Source organism: Peromyscus leucopus, chromosome 19 (assembly GCF_004664715.2).
Source record: "Peromyscus leucopus breed LL Stock chromosome 19, UCI_PerLeu_2.1, whole genome shotgun sequence".
Lineage (NCBI taxonomy): Eukaryota > Metazoa > Chordata > Mammalia > Rodentia > Cricetidae > Peromyscus > Peromyscus leucopus.
The window spans coordinates 20766190-20787988 of record NC_051079.1 but is presented as its reverse complement, the minus strand read 5'-3'; the positions used below and the strand labels follow the sequence as shown (position 1 = coordinate 20787988).

Sequence of the window (21799 nt, the reverse complement as noted above, 5' to 3'; positions counted from 1 at the left end):
CTGACTCCTCGTCATTCAGGCATCAGCTTAATGTCATCTCTATAGAGTCAGTTACTTCACTATGCCACCATTTCAAATTTCTCTGGGTAGTGCTTAACAATATTCAGTCTTTTTCTGGGCATTGTCTTTCATAGGACTGAGGACTGTTACCTGTTTCATTGTTGTTTTTGGTGCTCCGAGTTGTACCTTAATAGCAATTGTTGGGAAGGCAATTATTCTTCCATATTTTTCATTAAATTATAGTGTTGAGCGTGGGATAGCTTATTTATTTGTTTGTTTGTTTGTGATCCTAAACACTGTGTGCTGGCATTGAACACATCTTACTAACCTAGGTTGTCCTTGAACTAGCAAACCTCTTGCTTCAGCCTCTCAAGTAGTTGGAACTTAGGCGTGGAAAAACTTTGGAGTTCAATTGCTTTGTTTATTTCTTCCATTTTATTCCCATAAAACTCATCTATGGCCACATGATGGTATATGGGATGTGTGAACATGGACACATTATAAATTAAAAGGTCGCAATTTCATCACGTAAACTGGGTTGCTTTCTACAATATAATTTGACCTAAGATGCCCAATGACTATCTTTCCTTTGTGAAATAAAAACACAGACTGGTGTCTCTGTCAGAAATGTATCTATTTTAAAAAGAAACTTTGTTTTAAAGAATTTATCATTATTAATAATTGGAACCTGAAAAGGTTTTGACAATGAAATAAAATAACACAAGAAAAAAAAATAAAGCCCATTAAATTGAGATAGGTATGTCAGAAAAATACAGAGCAAAATTTTCATATCAAGGCTGGATGTCCGATGAGTTAAATTTTGCAAAGTTCAATAAAACTGTAAGAAGTAAAAATACAGTGTTGAATAATCCATAAAGCCCCCTTCTTCATTAAAAAGCCAATTTTACACTCATTTATCCTCATAAAAGATTGCTACCTAATTCAAGTTCTAAAATACAGCTTCATTATTTTAAGAATTTCCTTACAAAATCTATAGTGTTTCTTCAGGGATTTGCAATGAAGACTGTGGAGAGCAAATATTGCATGTGATAAATATGGAATACAGAATAGCTGAAACCTTGGTTTGTGGAATGAAGGGAAATGCTTGCTGATTCACATTTTAACAATTAATTATACTCACTGATGGAAAACAATTTCCAAATTGCAGTGGTTGTGATTGTTTTCTGGAGCAAATGAACAAGTCTAATTTATACTGTGTACACCACTTGGCAATAGCTGGCATTGTTAATTGAGTCTGGTGGCAGGAATAAGGGAAGTACAACAGACGTGATAAAACTGGACATTCTCCAAGATGCTCATTAATCATGTGATTAATCTGAAAAATGAATGCATTATGCAAATTATAGGTTAAAGAGGCTCCCTGGTTTGGAGAGATACCAGAGTGTAAAATTGTGTGCAGTCTAAACATTGAACCATGCGGGGGCCTGGGATGTGCCAATGTCATGCTTTAATTGGAATATGGTAGTGGGTGGAGCATGTTTTAGAATTAAACATAAATTTCCATAAGATTTGGAGTGATTAAAATGACATCCAATGATGCAGAAAAGCACTTCTGAAATTGTCTTCAATAAGGCCATGGAAATATTCAGTCTGTTCCATGAAGTGGGGATGGGCCATAAAAATATTCAAGTGGCCTAGTTTCTCTAAATGCTATCATAGAACAATTTTGCCTAAAACTTCCTCTTTACTACTTCAGTCATATTGAAACTGGAGGCATCTACCTGTCTGTGAAGGATGCCTGCTTCTTTCTAGACTTGAACAGGGGAAATGAGTGTAATCGCCAGTTCTGTCTTGTCTTAAATGATTCACTCAGTTATGGTCAGGTCTACTTGTTGAAAACTACAGCTGACATTTTCTTTTATTAATCTTTCTTCTTTAAATTAAGGATGCATTTAACAAATTAAATATTTGTGACTGGCTTAGATATATTCAATCAATCTTTTCCATGTTGACGTGGGAAATTGGAATGTTTTAGGTATATTCACGTAAATATAAGTTTATTTCTGGCATTCCAATATTGATAAATTGGTTTCTATTTCACATTTTGGAATGAACACAAATTTTAAAAATTATCACTTTGAAGAACCTTTGGAGTGGTAGCAGGTACCATATTACCTATCAGTTATTAATGATTTGGCTGCTAATCAAGTATCCTATTTAATGTGTAGCACACTTTAGAAAGGTAAGCATGGATCTCCATGTATTTAACCAGTTAGCAAAGGAGTTTATGAAGCTCAGAGAATTTCCTTGTCTTTTGTTTTTGTACTCATAGGAAGAAGTATAGTGATACTATTTGATCAAATCTGGTGGACCGTCGCATATATCCTTCGGTAGTAATTTCCTTTAAGATAAGAAATTCCACCCCACAGGGAACCTCATAAAAACTCAACATGCTCTAAAGGAAGGTGGAGCATTCCACCCTGTAGGGGAAGGGAAACTCTTTGAGACTCGGGAAGCAAACATCTCAAAAGGTTCAAAAGGTCTCTGAAACTGAATAGATGCACTAGGCCTCTGCAGCTCTGAGTTTACCAGTGGGAAAAGGACTGCTGAGAGACACTCCTAGACCACCAACTCAGCTGCCTGGAAGAGGCTCACAGTGGCCAAGTTTCCCTGCAGACAGACTACTGAAGCTGCTCCTAAGTCAGGTCTTGAGCTCTGGGTTTCCAGGTTTTGTGAGCCCTCCTCAGGGCTGTGGCAGGCTCTGCTGAGGCAGCTGTCTTTGGCATTGCTGTCCCTTTATGTAGCCATCATCCATCTGTAAGTAACTCCAATTGGCTGACCAAGTTAGACTTTGGTGGTATCCTTATTTTTATCTGTCATCTTTTCTCCACCTGGGATGGATGAATGTTTATGACTCCCCAGGAATAGTCTCATGTACAACCCTTTATTTAATATTCTACAGGTCCATCTTAACAGTTACATCTCATAGATATGTCAGATGATCTCAGAGGTGTGGAGGTGAACTGCATAATGTTTGTTTAGTAGTAAATAATTAGTTAGTATAAATAGAATAATTATTTTCATTCTTTGCTTAACTATTATTGTTTACAGAAAACAACATTAAACAATTAAAAATTTAATGATTCCCTAGAAGAAAAAAACCACTCATATAAATGACAGAGTTTTCCTTGTTGCCCCCAAATTACCTGTACAATTTCCACCAATAAGCAACTCTTATTTTATCTTTTTTTCTAAAATTACATTCTACAGTGAGTTTTGGAGAGTTTAGGGAGCGTCTTACTCTGGTTGCTTACTGATCATCCCTTTGCTTTCTAAGCTATTAGCAGATTCAGATGGTGCCTAGGTGCAGGCACTGTGGTCTACAGGCTTCCTGACCTCCGAGTGAGTGCTAGTGCCCACGTTTATCAGGCTTCAGGTGTTGACTGCTATGTCCTCCTGCACAGAGCCTAACAGTATGTGAGTTTGTCAGTAATGTTTCTAATCTACTTGCATTTGGGTTCTATGGGCTACTTAGTAATTTAATCAATACATAATTCCTTTAGTTAATAGTTTTTTATTCTCAAATTCCAGTTAATATTTTTAATATTTTCAAACATTTTTAGTTAAGCTTAATCACAGCAGGCTTTTAAAGTAAACTAAAAGGAGACAGAATAACTTCTAAGATCAGAGGTAATGAACAGAGGAGTTAGTGACTAATTTACATAGATAATCTACCACACAATTGCTGTTTCTCTGATTTGTTTACTTTCTTACTCAGAATCCATGCATAGTCTCTCCTTTCGATAAAGGGATATTAATATTTGATTAAAAGATTCTTTTCCTCTTTACAGCTACAGATGTTTCACATGGAAACTTTAAAGATATTTTTGGTACCATTTCAAGTGAATTGTGGTGAGAATATGGGTTTTGGTGAAAATATTTCTCAGTACTGTGGCAGGGGGAAGTGTAGCTGGAGTATTCCTGTGTCCACCCGGCTTCTGTAGCCACTCAGACCCAAATAAACACACAGACGCTTATATTATTTACAAACTGTTTGGCCAAATGGCTCAGGCTTCTTGCTATCTAGATCTTACATCTGAAATTAACCTATTTCTATTAATCTATGAGTTGCCACGTGGCTTGTGGCTTACTGGTACTTTACATCTTCTCCTCATGGCAGCTGCTGGCAGCATCTCCTGACTCAGCCTTCCACTTCTCAGAATTTTCTTCTTTTCTTATCCTGCCTACACTATACTACTTGCCTGGCTACTGGCCAATCAGCGTTTTATTTATCAATCAATCCGAGAAACACATTCACAGCATCCCCAGCACTTCCCCTTTTCTTTTTTTTCAAAAGGGAAGGTTTTAACTTTAACATAGTAAAATTACATATAACAGAATAATTATCAAGCAAGAATTACAGTTACAATATCTAGTCTATTTATATTTGGCAAAATTAAAGAGGATATCCTATCTATCCTGTATTTGTGAGTCTAAGGTTTCATATCTAACTTATCTTTTATCATAACTAAGGAAATTATAACTATCTAGTCTTCAACTACATCAAAGACCTCAGAAGGATATAATATTACCTGAGAAATAGGAGAAGGACACAAGCAACTTTCGGGAGTCTTGTGAGAGTAGACAGAGACAGCTGGCAGCCTAGACAGTCATTCAAAGTTCCTCTGTAAAGTTGAGGCATCTGTTTTTAGCCCACAGGCCTACGGTCTCTCAGTCACTTCTCTCTGTGTCCTGTAGAATGTCTGGCAGTTTCCTCTGCAAAGCAGGAACCTGAGGACCATTTTGCCAAGCAAAGTTCAGTGGTCACCTTCCTATGTGTCCTGCATGTTCAGTTGATCAAGCAGTCCAGGCAAGAACAGTTTCTTGCCCAAATGGCTATTTTTGCCAAGAAGAAGATAAACTCCATATGGAGTGTTTTCAGTGCCCATCCTCCTCTCTGAAGTAAATCGGTGCTGCCAGGAGCAGACATGTCTCACTGTCCAGAAAGTCTAAATTTTTAAAACATTTTAAATACCAGATTCTGTACATCTTTAAAGTATTTGAAGATTACCTACCTAATTGAATTATACCTATGTATACCTAGAAAACTTAACATGACTATAAATTTGACTATCATAAAAGACTAATTATTAATCTGTATTTTTTGATTATCCATTACAATCTAAATGAGTTACATAAACATAATACCTTAAAAAAGAGTAGAAATATGTATATAGTAGAACAAAATCAACTCTAAATTTGTATCAATAAACTAAAATTTATACCAATGTAAAACATTTTAAACAAGTTGCTCTTTAAAAGTAGGTTCAATAATCCACCTTTTTATCCCAGCTTATCTATATCCTATATTTCCATATCAGGGAAGGTAATCCTGATTGCATAAATAGTGATAATTTTTCCACATATAATGATGGAGACCCATAAAACATGGTTGGAGTATGAATGGAAAATTCTCATATATAATGGTGTTTGGAGACACAGACTCATTTAGAAGTTATGGAAATATAAATTACATAATAACCAAGAGAGGTTTCTGGGCTAATTATTCTTATGATTTCTATTCCACTTTTCTGTTTGAGGTCATCATCAGAGAGACAAAAAGTATGCCCAGCAAGTTTAGACATTGTATTTATATTCAAGACAAAAAAGTGAATTCTTTGCCTTTTAATTTGCTGTTGAATCATAAAAAGTCATATACCATTAATAGCAAAAGGATATAAGGAAGAGGATGAGCTTTGTTTAGTTGCTACTATGAGTAAAACTCTTCTGAATGGAAGAATTCTAACATGATGAATAGTGATAGATATGTATCCCTTCCTCTTAAATATTGGTATGACTTGCAATTTTTGTCCAACAGACCATTTCACAGGTGACACTTCATTGTCCAATGAAATGTTATACTATATGGTAAAGGTTAAAGGATTTTGCTGATGGAGTTAGGGTCACTAACTGGTTGACTGTGTGGTTGTTTTTGTTATTAACTAAAAGGGAGCCTGCCTTAGATGTGGTTGGAACTGGTATTATCAACAAAACCATCAAAATGAGGATGTAGAACCCATACCCAAAAGAGTCACAGTTTTTCTTGTTGTTTCTGAATAAATAAGTTGCCATCTTCTTTGATGGATGCTCTGATAGGCTCTGAAAGTGTAATGTAGAAGAGTGACTCCAAACTATACCCAGAAAGAAAATGCAAGTCTTATTTCTAACCAACAGCTGTATAATAGGACTCAAGACGTGCTCAGCAAGAGGGACACCCTGCAGAAAACCAAGTCAACTACTGTAAAGTCATGGATCTTGGATGAAAACCTACAACCACTACTTGATTAAACAAGAAAAATCCCTAACAACAACCTAGACATTTGTCCTTATACCCACAAATAAGTATAGTTCCTTACCCCCTCCCTCTTCAAGGAAACTTCTTTTTGTCACAAACAGACACAACTACAGAAAACCACAACCAATCAAAATGCAGGGTTGTGGAGCCCAGTACCACTGGATTTATCTACAAACACTCCCACACCTAAGACTCAGGGAACATTGTAGAAGGAGCAGAATAATTGTAAGAGCCAGAGGATCAGAGAATTTTCTGTGGTACTGTTTCCTAAAATGTCAGAATCTACACCCATAAGGTTTCACCAACATGACTGCCTGAACATGAGCTAAACAAGGACAATAGACATGCCAAAGTGGATAGAGGAAAGCCCATGAGACCTCAGCCATACAGGAACTACACACAGCTAACGAAGGCTGATTGTGGGAGAGATAGTCTCCGGGGAAGAGCACACCACACGCTTATCTAATACCAAATGATCAACCCTGAAAGCATATATGTAAGTAATAACACCAGGTTATATTAGGGATATATGTGTGTGTACATATGTACACACATACACACACATGCATATATATGTGCAAGAGTAATTAATGAAAAATGAGGCCATGAGTTAGAAAAAGATCAAGGAAGGGCATTTGGAGCATGCTGAGGAAGCAAAGGGAAGGGAGAAATCTTGTAATTTTATTGCAATCTCCAACATAAAGGAAAAAAAATACATATTTGTACATATTTCTGGAGATCTGAGCACAGCATGGGCTTCATGGTGCTGAGCTCGAGAAACCAGAGGCTTGCATTCCTTTTTGCAGACACTTGAAGGGATATCTCATCAGGTAGGCTGTCCAAATTTGTTGCTTTGAGCCCCTTCTATACCATCGTCCGTTTGATATGTCACTAGATTTGTTTACTTAATCACATCTTTTTAATATTTTCTTTTCCAACTTCCACTTGCTTTTGGAAGTCCCTGGTGATTGAATGGGTACAGTTTACAATCTAGGATAATCTCTATTTTCATCTTAAATCTATTTGCGACTTCAATTTCTCTTGTAACAAGATATAATGCATTCATAGGTCCTGTGGATTAAAGCACAGTCCCTATGTGAGGGGGCAGACAGAATTATTATGTCTATCACAGATGTCAAAATCGATCATAATTCCTACTCAAAGAAAAGAGTTGAAATGGCACAGACACTCTTTGATTGTTTCAGTGAGTTGACTCACTGCCTCAGTAGAGATTGCATCTGACTGCTCTTGTCTAGCTTTTACGTAGACCCAGCTACAGGGATCATAAATGAAACACCAATATCTAGATATTTTTAAGTATCTTCCAGTAGAGGACAGTTTTTGAACTATTTCCATGTCTTGAAATTTTGAATTTGTGTTACTTACTACATAGACATATTCACTAACAAAGAAGTGGATCATTTTATCTTATTAATTGTGCTATGCTCAAACTAGAACTTGAAAAAAATGCTCAAGGTTATATTAACTAATGTATAGCTCTATGATAAAAGATTTTTAAATATATAGTGAGATGGTATTGTGTGAAGAGGCAATAAGGAAAATAAAGTTGAAAATAAGTAAAATTAAATTTTTGTGCCTTCCAATCAAATCTTTTTTTTCCTTTTATTTTATTTTACAATACCATTCAGTTCTACATATCAGTCACGGATTCCCTTGTTCTCCCCACTCCTACCCCCTCCCCTTACCCCCAGCCCATCCCCTATTCCTACCTCCTCCAGGGCAAAGCCTCCCCCCGAGGACTGAGATCGACCTGGTAGACTCAGTCCAGGCAGGTCCAGTCCTTCCTCCCAGACTGAGCCAAGTGTCCCTGCATAAGCCCCGGGTTTCAAACAGCCAACTCATGCAATGAGCACAGGACCGGGTACCACTGCCTAGATGCCTCCCAAACAGATCAAGCCAATCAACTGTCTCACCTATTCAAAGGGCCTGATCCAGTTGGGGGCCCCTCAGTCTTTGGTTCATAGTTCATGAGTTTCCAATCATTTGTCTATTTGTCCCTGTGCTTTATCCAACCTTGGTTTCAACAATTCTTGCTTATATAAACCCTCCTCTTTCTCGCTAATTAGACTCCCGGAGCTCCCCTGGGGCCTAGCCATGGATCTCTGCATCCAGATCCCTCAGTCCTTGGATGGGGTTTCTGACATGATTATTAGGGTGTTTGGCCATCCCATCACCAGAATAGGTCAGTTCCGGCTGTCTCTCGACCATTGCCAGCAGTCTATTGTGGGGGTATCTTTGTGGATTTCTGTGGGCCTCTTTAGCACTTTGTTTCTTCCTTTTCTCATGTGGTCTTCATTTACCATGGTCTCCTAATCCTTGTTCTCCCTCTTTCTTGATCCAGCTGGGATCTCCTGCTCCCCCAAGCTCTCTTTCCCTTGACCCTCGCCCTTCATTACTCCCACTCATATCCAGGTTGTTCATGTAGATCTCATCCATTTCTCCATCATTGGGCGATCCCCGTGTCTTTCTTGGGGTCCTGTTTTACAGGTAGCCTCCCTGGTGATGTGAGTAGCAGTCCAGTCATCCTTGTTCCACATCTAGTATCCTCCTATGAGTGAGTACATACCCGATCAAATCTTATGTGCTCCTATGGAACAGGACATTTTAATCACCAGGTTCTACTCACCAGTCATTCTACTGTTATCTTTCCCACATTTCATTTATCTATTTCTATAATCCCTCCTAATAAATTTGGATACATTTTAAGAGATATCTATGCTTGACCCTTCTTTGCTACATCTGCAGACCATGTATGTCTGTACCGTTTTTCTTCCTGAAAGTTGATTCTACCTATTGGAAGTGCCTTACCAACACAGCTTTTGCTCCTCCCTTTTATATTGAACTAAAATATATTTCTAGAAATTTTACCCCAGATTGAATAGTTTGATTGTTTTCTTCCATCTCTTTTAGTGTCATGGGGTCGGGGATGGGGCTTAATTCTTGTTTACACAGAAGCCCTTAAGAGTGAGAAGATATTAAATGCCCACTGAATGAGATCTCTTAATCTCTCCCTCAAACCCATACTCAACATAAGTCCCTTGAGTCCATCACTACCACTACAAGACTCAGAGTTTCTTTCCCTCCAGCATGCAGAACATGCCATCTACAGGCTGAGCAGGAGAGGCTGTGTCTCCAGTGCCGCAAAACCAGAGATGGGTTTTGGCATCTTTCTAACCCAGTCTCCAAGGCTTTGTAAATGCTGTACTTCATTGACTCAAGTTGAAAAATCTTATCCCCCATATGTTTTTATCAAAACTGCTATCTTTAATTCAACTATCACTCTCATGTCCTCAGGAATTAAAAAGAAAATAAAGTTAGAAAATTGTATTGGTCTCCACTGAGTGTCCTGCAACTACTCATTGCCAATATTGTCAAAAACCCTTTTCAGTTCTGGATATAAACTGTAAGCTGTCATTATCATCCTCAAGTATTACACATCTTCCCATAAGAGTGTTATTTTAAACCTCTTAAGATCATTAATAAAATGGTAAACACAGTATAGCAAATGGAAGAATAATCTAGAAGACTTTCACCATTCTGACAACAACCTGTAATTTATCATGGTGGAGGAAGCCATTCAAACACTTAGTAAACCTATCAATCATTTTTGCTGTCATGTTGCATTTCTCTGTTTGTCAGCTGGGATTACAAGTCAAACCCCGATCTCATGTCCTTTCCCTGCATGGTTGTGATTCAAATGCCATCATGCATTTCTTGGATTCATAAAACACCATTAATCATACAAAATAGTTTTTCAGTCCATTGAAAGAGACCTCAACTCTAACTGCATATCCTAGAATTTCATCCTCTCTTTACAAATGTTAGTTCTATCTTCCAGTTCTCAATATGATTCTCCTACTAAAAGAGTAAATAAGAAGTCTAGGAAATGTAGTATTTCCAGCAATTGTCAGAATTCCATATTGCTTTTTTTAAAAAAAAATCATTTACTTTTCCTAGATATGTTGCCTTTGTGTCTTCTGTCAATCTTCTCTGAAGAATGCTAGAAATAAAACTCAAATCATCTAATAACATGGCAAGATTCCGAATATGCTGTGATCCAAGTGCTGTTTCCTGTTCTGTTTTCATACTTTATAATGGCTGGAGTTGTAACTGATTTTGGAACTCACTTAACTTACCAACTTGGACAAATTGACACAGATTTCCAATAAAAACACTCTTCTGCCCTATGATCATAGAAACACATTCTTTAACTGCTAGTGTATGATCATACACACTAATAAGTAACCATTTAGTTCTCTCCTTTTCTAAAATCTACATCCTCTGATTTTCTCGCTGGTAGGTAGTATGTATGTGTATGGATATGAATGTAAAATAAAGTTTAAGGTAAAAGAAACTTCTGCTTTTACAGTCTAAACATTTTATGTTGTTATGAGTGTTGGCATTTCAAAAATATATGTACCTAAATTTTGAATATCAAGTTAATATGAATTGATCAAAGTAGCAAAGGACATTGTTTTTCTATTATTTAGTACCTACAGGGACAGAAGTTAGAAATGAAGAATGTCCTGAATTTAGCAAACAGCAAAGTTTCCTTCATAGGAAATTGTAAATTATCTTTTCTTGATAGTTGAAAATGGGTCATGAAAAGAAAATGATATGTTTATCTTCTCCAGTTATAAAAAGCCTTTTCATCTATAGAGCTTGGCCAAAAGACCCAGATTCATAGTGATAGAGTTGTCACTCATTCAATTTTGCAAATTCTTTGCTTGTGGTGAGAGTGAATATAAAGTGCGATTCACTGGCTCATGTACTGAGTGCTTGATTCCCAGGTAGTGGTACAAATCTGGGAGGTTGCAGAAACTTTACAGGGTGGGGACTAGCTGGAGGAAGGAGGTTACTGGGCTACGTATGACTTTGAAGGTTAGATATAGTCCCCATTAATTGTTTCCTTAGTGCCTGGTTCTATTCTGCCACAAGGAGAAGCTGCTTCTCTAACCATCATTTCAGTGTCTTGACATTCTGTCCAAATGTGTGGTGCCAGGTGTCCATCTCCTGAAACCTCTGAAACCATGGTCAAAATGAAGCTTGCCTCATTTTAAGTTGTTTATATCAGCCATTTCCCACAGTGACACAAAAGGGACTAACAACCACTTCAGACCAGTCTTACATCTCTGTACGAATGTTTAGCATCGGGAATGTTGGCTGATGCCTATCATCTCACCTACTCGGGCAGAAGAAGCAGAACTGCAAATCTGAGTTTCTGCCTAACCTACAGTGATTAGTATGTGTATCTTAATACTCCCTTGTCTCCAAACATTTTTAATGAAAGTCTGTTGATAATCTCAGTAGTACATTTTCTTAGACGATACTAGGCACCAAGTTAATTTCCCAATAAGAAGTTACAATAAAATAATTTGGTCATTAACAGAAAGACCTGTAAATTATTTCCTTGATCCCTTTTAAGGTTTTTTTTGCCCTGTTTGCAATGCACAGTGGATTCTGAGTCCTTGCTTACTACTGAAGGTGGAGCACACTTGTTTTTCTAGATTCTTATTCTCTCTACCCTCATAGCTGGTTTTGCATACAAGCCTAAGTTCTTGTGTGTAGGAGACCAGCTCCAACCTGTCGAAGGGCTTTTGGAGGAAGGAGAGAGGAATGAGGAAATATTAGATAGAAATATACATGGAGACAATGAGAAAGACAGAGACACAGTATAGCTTTGGGAGGGCCCTGGGTCAATACCCAGCCAACTCGAGTTTTATTCTAATTGGGATTTTATACACAACCAAGGGGAGCGGCAAAAGACCTCCCCCTTTCAAGATCAAAGCACACTGTACAGCCAAGTATAGACCCTTCAAAACACCCGGTAACCACACCTTTGGCCAAATCATCCTGTTATACAGCCCTGCTGGGTAAAGCAAGCTCAGACTTTCTGACCTTGAATAAGGTCTTACTAGGAAGCCTCTGTGGGCCCCTACACTGGGGTCTTTAGTTTCAGCTTGTACTTGTACCACTTATTCTCTGTGTTTTTGGCTTGTTTGCCTGTCTTGAACATCTCAATGTTTATCGTAGAATACTTCTGGACAAGTTTGTACAGCCTGGCAGTTTATTGAAATGTAGATTACCAATCCAGCTCTGGCCTAAACTAAGATTTGCATTTCAACAAGATCTTCCAAAAAAATCTGCCTTTCTGGAAATGTTTTTAAGCACTGACTTAGCTTATTGTTCAAGAAACAAACACAAAATCAATAAATCATTCTTCTATCTGTAGAAATTTCATTTTTGCACCCCTTAGAGGATCTAATAATTTAAGAATCATCAAACTTCACAGAAGGCGAGTATGAAATTACTTATGTCGTGTTCCTCTGTGCTAAATTTAGTTTGGGTGTGTATACATGGTGTTCAGTTGCTGTAACTCTGCTAGGCATTGGCACATCAAATCACTTGATTTTTTTTTCTCATCAGTTTGAGAAAAAAAACTAGAAGGAAATGAATGACCCCCCACTCCCACCCCCACCCCCATGGACGCTGCTCTTCAGGATGCTGCTCCCACACTGAATCCTCTCAGGTCTTGGTGACCATGTGCCCCCTGCATCTTTTTTATTCACTGACTATCTACTGCTTCTGCATCCAAGGCTGCAGTAACTTCTGGCCTTTCCCGTCCACTTCTCTCACCCCGGTTGATCATTCCCTCAAGCTGCTTTCTGCTTGCTCTCCTGACAGCTAATCTTGTGCAAAGGTAATCTTGGGATAAGGTGTTTATGGTTAATAATGTATTAATATTTTATCTCACTTGTAACTTTATTGGAAATTAAATTGCTTATCTTAGAAGGAATTAAGCACCCGGCTGGACTTTGGGGGATGCCACACCAGTGGAAAAATATTTGGGGACATAAAGGATCTTTGAAGTCATTCCATATTCTTTCCCCACAGACCATATTCATTAGCACTGTCAGAAAAATCACTTAGTCAGTACAAATAATAAATACCAAGAAATTATCAGTATGTGAAATTGAACTGGCAGAGAAACTGGACAAAAATATGATGAATAAATAATAGCTTTCTTCATATAGTATGATATATCTATATCTTGTAAATTCTTATATATGACTTCTCAATTCAAAATCTATATGTATGTATGTATATAAACACATATTCTATATGTAAATTCTATATTATATATAAATTCTATATTTACAAATTTTGTTAATTGGGCAAATTATATAACTGATTTTTTTGAGTAAGGGAGGTAACAATGATTTGTCATGATGCAAAAAAAAGAATTAAATAATATAATGAATAAAAAAGAAATGTTATGATGTCTACACTATTATAATATAAATCATGATAGAAAATAAACACATATACAAACATCCACAAGTACAACAGTCCCCACCTTAACAAAGAAAATAAATCACTCAATGTCGTGCTTAGTTTTTCCTGGGGAAGTTTTCTTCTTTTTAGAGGTTTGTCTAAGTGCTTTCCATATTCGAATATGAACCTTTGTTGTTCTACATAGCTTATACCATAACACAGCTTGCAATCTCATTCTCAGGAATTTTGTAACCATGTGTGTTCATCAGACCAAGGTGAAGAGTCTGCAGGTCTTTGAGACTGACTATAAAATTGGTCTTTGTTTCAATGAAAAAAATTATGAAGAAATAATCTGTATTTAAGCTCATTCTGTTTGATAGAACCTCTGAAAGATAGCTTTTGCAAAGATTAATAGTTTCATCTTGGCTTTGGTGAGGAAAGACTTGGCTCAGAATGATATTACCCACTAGTAGACTTCTGCATATTCCTGTTTCCTGGCAGAGTCCTGAAGTCTCAGTGGACAGTACTAACACGTGGAGCTAGATGTTAGTGTCAAACACAGATCCAGGACAGCAGCACGATGTCAAACCTGCCATCTACTGAAGGCTGTTGGCAGACCCTCGGGTATGTGGCAGGCTACTATTTTGGCATCTGACTTTCCTTATCATCAGCAGGACATCATCACGCTAGCAGCAGGTAGAGCTGGGTGTTGCCAATTTCCCCCACAAAAACCCATCTTTTTTTCTGTTTAGGAAGACATTTTAACTGGTGTGCACCTCAAATATAATCCTCACAGATCTAAACAAACTAGGTTCCATCTTCACTGTTACAACCTGGGAAAACAATCCAGTTCCTGTGAGAGCCCAGGGTTCAGACCTTCATGACACTACTGCCTCAGCCTGTTCAGTGTGGAGAAAGGTTTTCCTTTTTTGTCCTGAATCATTCTATAAACAAAACTGAGCTTGCTTTCAAAACTCTTCTTGTAGCCAGTAGCCTTAAATATTCTGGATATTCCACTGAATGTTTATGCTCATGAGGGGGGTTACATCAGAGTTTAAATAATTTTTTCTCCTCCTGAGACCTCAGCCTTCTTCTCTGTTTTCTGTGTGAAGCCTCTGAGGACCAACAAAGATCAACAGTGAATCCTAGGAGTGCTCGCTCATTGCTTTCTGGCTAAATAAATTTACTTCTAAGAGTTTGAGATAGAACACTTATCAAGGCATACTGTGATTGCCTGATTCTTTTCATGCATTCCCCTCAAATTGTAAACTCCATGGGAGTAAACACAACTGATTACTTTTCAATATTGTAGACATTGTACCCATCAGAATATGGAGTGCACACTACATACTCAGATGTGCCCTGAATTCATTGTTGATGAGCAAATTGATGCAAATGCAGATTTTTACCCATGTTGTATCTTCTGGGTTTAATCAAGACAGAAGAGTTAGTACTGTCCATTTCCAAGTACTTCTACCCTCTCTCTATATGTATATATACATATACATATATGTATACATAAACATATATGTATGCCCACAATAGATGCATATGTACACAAATGCCCTTATATGTACAACAGATAAGATTTATATAAGAATTCCTTCAAGAAAGGCCCCAAAATACCTTAGTTGAATCATTGCCTTTTAAAAATATTGGTTCAACAATTGCTATCTTGGAGACATACACAGGCTCAAATGTATAGAAAAACAGTTTCAGTAAAATATTATCAACAATATATTTGGTTTGAGCAATAAATCATGAAAGAATTATTCAAGTATTATAATATGTTAAAATCATGTAGCAAAAATTCAATAATAACTTCTCAATGACATATTTTATGGCTTTAAGTGGCTTCAATATTTACAACTAAAATATTTTTAAGTTACTTAAATAAATATTCATTTTTTTTCTGGGAAAGAATTAAAAGGTCTATTTTCCAGAATGCTGCATGCATTTTAAACTGGCCAAAAATATATTTGATGATTATTGAAAATATTTCCTGTTAATCCTGTATGATGTTCTGCTTGGTAAATATGCATTTATGTATGTACAAGCAGAAATAGCAGACATGATTTAAGTTTCATATAATTTGGCTAAAAATGTGCAGCATCGTGTGCCTTGAATGTGAGTTGTGCTTCTTTGTTTCTGATACACTATTGCATGTGCTCCTCTGCTGAAGCAGAAAAGATGTCTTGCTCTTTATGTACAGTTTTCTACACTTACAAACAAGGCTGACCAACACAGCATACATATAGTGTGATAGATTAAAAGCTTTCATATAAACTCTTACTGTTTTAGTTTATAAAATTCTGCTGTAGAAGCAGAGTGAAGAACAGATATTCTGGTCTCATGTTAAATACCAGCATTTTGAGACGAATTTTAAGATGGTAGGTGCCTCCATGAATGCAGTCCTATTGTGCTTTTCTGTTTAAAGAGTGTAGCATGTGGCTGTGATCATTTCTTCCTGAAGGAGCTTTGTGTACATTTAGCCTTTTGCTGGGGAAGATAAATGAGCTCACTTCAGGGTAGGCACTATAGGCAGATGGTTGAAATTCAGGAAAGTGGTTATATGCATTCAACGGAGTGTTTCTGACAGTCCGTTTCTGCCTGGGTAGCCTCAAAGGGAGTGGATGAATGGGAACTGAAAAAAAAGGTTGTTTATGGAGAGGAAATGAAAGGGACTAGCTTCTATTCAGGCCAGGAAGGTGACCCAGATTTCCTGTACTAGAATGTATACATGGATGGGTATGTCTGAAAAAACAGAGAAAAAAGTCTTGGCTCCACGGTCTGACTTTAGTTTCCAGCTGGTTCACATCTATTCTTCCTGAAGAGGTTTTCTGATCTCGAAAGAGGCTTCTGTTTAATGTGTGTCCCAGGTGCTGGCTTGTCACAGCATCAGATGATCACACAGAGCTCCCCAGCCTTGGTTACTCAGTACCCCAACCTCTGCAGGCTGCTTTCCAGGCCTTCAAGTTTAAATAAACAAGCAATCAGTCTGGTGCTCACTTGTGATCCTTACTCAGAGTAACTATTTCTCTGTTAGGAAACTGAAAAATAACCCTATGTACCCTCCAAATTAAAAAAAAAAAAAAAGTAGTGATCCCGCAGATACTCTTTTTATAAAGAGAAATCAGTGGCTGAAAAAAGAGTAATAGGATAAAAAACTAAAAATTCCTATGATTGTGCAATATTGATTGTGATTTGGGTTCTGTCATTCTGTCTGTATTTTTCTATGTCTTTGCACATCTCATGTGTGTGCACATGTGCATACATGTCTTCCTATCTACCTGAGCAAACAGGCTTATAATTTGTAAGAGGTTTCCAGCACTGCAGATCAGAAAAAAACAAACAAACAAACAAAAAACAAAACAAAACAAAACTTCTATGGTTGATCATTACTATTTTCTTAATGAAGATATTTAAAAATAATTCATTTGTCCAGTTGTGGCTTAAAAACAGCAGCATGATAATTATTGGTGTCTCAGAAGGGATGCTTTAAATGATTTTTGACAATGGATCTGTCAGTGCCTTCTTTTCAATATAAAGAGTGAACAAGGCATACTAAAATTTTGGGAATCCATGAGCTCAAGATTCAGGAACTGACAGATGACATTAACCTACTGTTAACACTTAAACAGCCTACAGTATGTAGTGGTGGGCTAAGCATCATAAGAACAACCATGGATGTAAATAAAGAAAGACATTCATAGGCCTGTCCAGGGCTTCAGAACCAGGCAAACATGTTAGTTGTCTTTATTCAATGATCCATAGACATACATACTCAGTATTTCCTGTACTGAATATGTGGTACTTTTCTGCCTTCCTTCTCTAAGGAAATATCAAAGTGATCTCTTCAGGTGTGAATATCAGAAATTCAAAGGCTTTTTATAATTTTGTGGCCTGTGCTTATGGTAACATGCAAGAATTAATTGCCAAATACCATGTCATGATGCTTTTCCATGTGGCTTTTGCTTTTTGTTTATTTGGTTAGATACATTTATTTTATTTTTATGTGTAGAATGTTTTGCTTGCATGTATGTATGTGCACCATATGTGTGCCTGATGCTTATAGAGGTCAGAAGAGGGCATCAGATCCCCTGGAATTGTAGTTACAGATAGTTGTGAGCCATCATGAGGGTGCTGGAAAAAAGAATGTAAGTCTTCTAGAAGAACAAATGCTCTTAACCACAGAGCATCTCTCTAGCTCTGGCTGCCCTGTCACTCCTGACATAGATCAGATAGGACTCAAACTCACAGAGACCCACCTGCCTCTGTATGTCACTACAACCAGCATTACTTGTGTTTTATTCTAAGACAGTTATAGATTTCACTATCAACCCTGTTATATTCTTTGCTTTCTTCATACATTATTTAAACAATGTATCAGTAACTTAGAGCGTCTTTTTTCAAAATTTCAAATTCAACCATGGCTTTTCTGTGGAAAACACATAAACAAAACTTTTTCCTATGTTTTTCAGAAGATGCTTACAAAACCCAGGTGAGGATTGACAACGAGCCTGCTTACTTAGACATCTTGGACACCGCCGGTCAGGTAGACGATGTTTGTTTTGTTTTAAATAATACTTGTTCTATTTTTGGAAGTACAATATAGTTACATCATTTCCCTTTTTCTCCCTTCATCTCCTCCCATATAATCTTCTCCAACTCTCAGATTCATAGCTTCTTTTTCTTTAATTGTTGTTTAGTTGATATGTTTAATAGATCTGACCAATCTCAGGTAATTTCATGTTTCACTTCATGCACACTGACCGTAAAATAGATAGTTTTAACACTTCAAACAGGAGAATAAATTTGCAAATGAAGATAAAACTAATTGATTTGAAAAGGTGAGTCATATTTAAAACTCCCCTTGGTAGTCTAAGTATTAATTGAATAAATAATTAATTGAATAATTTAAACTCCATTATGGACACAATTGTTTTCCTTCTATTATTGTTTTTGAACTCAAAGATTTAAAACTTAAATGTAGGAGTTGTAGAGCTATGTTTGATCCCAGCACCAAAAAAAAAAAAAAAAAAAAAAATTAAAACATGTTTAAGAATAAATAGCTTATTATTCTTACTCAAATGTAGAAATTCTATTTAGAAGCAGGAGAGGGAGGAGTGTAAATTATGTAAATGCAGTGCGCTAATGTATATAATTCTCAAAAAATAAAAAAATGAACAAAGTAAAGAGAATAAAAGTATTCTAGAATAATTTTGAGAAAAAATGTGAAGAAATGCGTCACAGATGTGCATGTCAAAGTTCTTGCTGTGTAGGAGGGTGGATGCTTTGTTTAAGTTCACAGTCTTTAGATGATTGTTAAAATAAACCTGTATATTAAGTGCCAAGTGCAATAAGCAGAGTAATGAGGGAAGACTACAAAAAAGTTTTTAATGTGATGTGACATGCAAAATATAAAAAAAACCTGAAAAATTAGGTAAGAAATCACAATGAATGGAAATATATCTGCTTGTGCTGGAACAGGTAGCAACCATCAGCGGCATATTAAGTAGAAGCAAGGCTCACTGTATTTGCTGAGAAGGAAGAGATAAGGCGGGAGCGAAGCAGCACTTGTCTAGAGTGCAAGTGCAAGTCCATGCTTCTCCCTCCACACATGCGCAAAAGGGAAAATTGAGTAAACCTCGTAACAACATCAGAGGGAAGATAGTTCATTTCAAAGCAACTTTAGCTTAAAAAAAAAAAACAAAACGACATTCTGTAGTAGTAAAAAGAAGCAAGCATCTTTAAAATTCTAATTTTCATATTAAGGCCAAATGGTGAGCCAAATTTAAAGAGAACCTTATAAAATCGTAAAAATTCTGGATTACAACAGAAATCATTAGGGTTTAAACTCCATTATGGACACGATTATTTTCCTTCTATTATTGTTTTTGAACTTAAAGATTTAAAACTTAAATGTAGGAGTTATAGAGCTATGTTTGATCCCAGCATCAAAAAAAAAATTAAAACAAGTTTAATTTTTCATCTCTTACGTGTAGCTACTTATGAATGACTGCAGAAATTAGGGTGTTGATAGTGAGTAATTCACTAGAATTGACAATCAATTTCTGTATTATGAATTGTATGCTAACAAACTCATTTGTTTCTAGGAACTTTGGACAATGAACTAATGGGGAAATTTCTAAAGACTTTGGGGACATTAAAATGGAAATTTCTCTCAATTATTCAAAAGAACATTTTTATGTAGGACAAAATATAGTAATTTCCAGGAGAACTGAAAGCCTAATTTGAGAAAAATAGAGTAGGCTAAATAAAGAAATGAGACATTTTTAATTATAATAATCTTTAACCACTGAAACAGTTACCTTGATAAACCAACATGACATAATTAAAAATTTCCATAAAAATGTTTTATGGAATGCAAATCCTTCATTCGTTGAATGAAAAGGTTGTTTCTCTTCTCCACTGGTCATAGACTTGGTTATGTCCCCATAGATGATACTGTTTTACTGGAGGATCAGTTCATCTGTGGAGTTTGTAGGGGTGGTCTGTTGTTTCCCCAAGAGAAGAGCAAGTTTTAGATGGCCTCTGGTCTACAGAAAAGAAGTAACCAGGAAGTAGACCTAAACCTATGAGCATTGTCAATCAGATCTGGCTTCACGCAGATCTGTTCTCATTGCTACACAAACTTGTGAACTAGAAAATCATAACATTATTGCTTCATGCTTTGTTATATGCTGCTATTATGCATCTGATCAGAACAACATATTAATGGAGTATGTTTTGTTAAGTATAGATGGAGATAGAGAATAGTACCAGTCCGTGGACAAAGTGTTGAGCAACAAACATAAATCTGAAACTTTGTGATAATGCTGAGAAACCTGGGAGTATACAATTTAATAGATGAGGGTGTTAAATTTATACACCATTACTTACTTGTCAAGCCAGGTATTAACTGTAGCCAAACATAGTCAGGAATACATAAAGGTAAGCAGATGGTGATATGTTAGCTTTTACACTATTATCAAACCTGCTCACACAGGAGGTGGTCTTTGCAGCTGATTTAACAGAAATTATATCTCTGTAGGGGACATGTGAGAACACTACTGAAGTATTAATAATGATGCATTGTTTGATTTTTATAACGTTAATTTCCATGTTTGTGGAAATTTATTAATTGTACAATAAACCTAGAAGAGGGATAGAAAAGCTGTTGTTAATGTTATCACCTGGAATTTGAGTATCATGGCATGCAAACAAGTGAAGTGGCCGTCCTCTTAGAGGTAACATTAACGGCCACACTCAGCCTATTTTGTATTCATGTCTATAGAGGAGACAAAAGGACAATTCCTTTTCCACCTGTTGCAAGCCGTATGGAGGACACTATGACAGAATACACAGACTAACAAGGGAGGTTTAACATATTTAATTAACCCGGGTATTATGTACATAAAATCTTCACAGAAAGAAGATATCTCTGCATATTCAGGGAAACATTGAATTCTTAAGCTTAGATTTGTTGACAAATGGACAGCTATGCCAAAAATGCTTGGGCACAAAGAGAGCAGAAATTAAACAGAGGTTAAGAAACTAGGCCTGCTTGCTTATGTTCCTTCTGGCCTCTCCTGGCCACATTTCTTTCTTCTGTAGTTAGGCAGGACATGTGCCATGTATAGGTCTTCCAGTGACAGTGGGCTGGGTCAGTGAGATGGCTCATCAGGCAAAAGTGCAGAACCCTCATGGTGCAAAGAAAACTGCTTCCTGCAAGTTATCTTCTGATCCCAAAGTGTCTGCCACAGCACACGCACCTCCCCCCTCCCCCGAAAAAATGAATAAGTAAGTGCAGTAAAATACTTTTTAATAAAAGAGTAGGCAAAAGAAGGCCAAACAAACTATTCTATTTCTGTAGTTTTGGCAATTTCTGAAATGCCATGCTTGGGCATAGCATGCCCTGCTCCTCCTCTTAGGCTGTACAGGGAGCCTGGAAACTCCATGGAAATTTTATGGAGGAAAGTGGGGTGTAGTGAGAAATCCAAGGGAGTCTGCTTAAGAATTATAAGGAATTTATTAGGACATAAATTAGAAGACACAACTCACTAAACAGAATAGGCAAATCATCGAAGGGTTCTGGAAGGCTGAGGTCCTGTCCCATGCTGCTCCTGCCCCGAGTCAGTCCACATCATCCAAGCCCACAAGGGAGAAAAGAGAGCAGAGTACCTG

The 21799-nt window shown here is 36.9% G+C and overlaps 1 protein-coding gene across 2 annotated transcripts in view; it reads left to right on the top strand.

Annotated features, from left to right (window-relative positions):
• Positions 1–21799, top strand: part of Rit2 (Ras like without CAAX 2) — a 325821-nt gene that overhangs the window by 78105 nt on the left and 225917 nt on the right. For both annotated transcript variants that reach the window (XM_028867099.2, XM_028867098.2), the window contains exon 3: positions 18094–18167. In XM_028867099.2, the coding sequence (XP_028722932.1) occupies positions 18094–18167 (74 nt within the window). The remainder of the gene's footprint in view (positions 1–18093; positions 18168–21799) is intronic.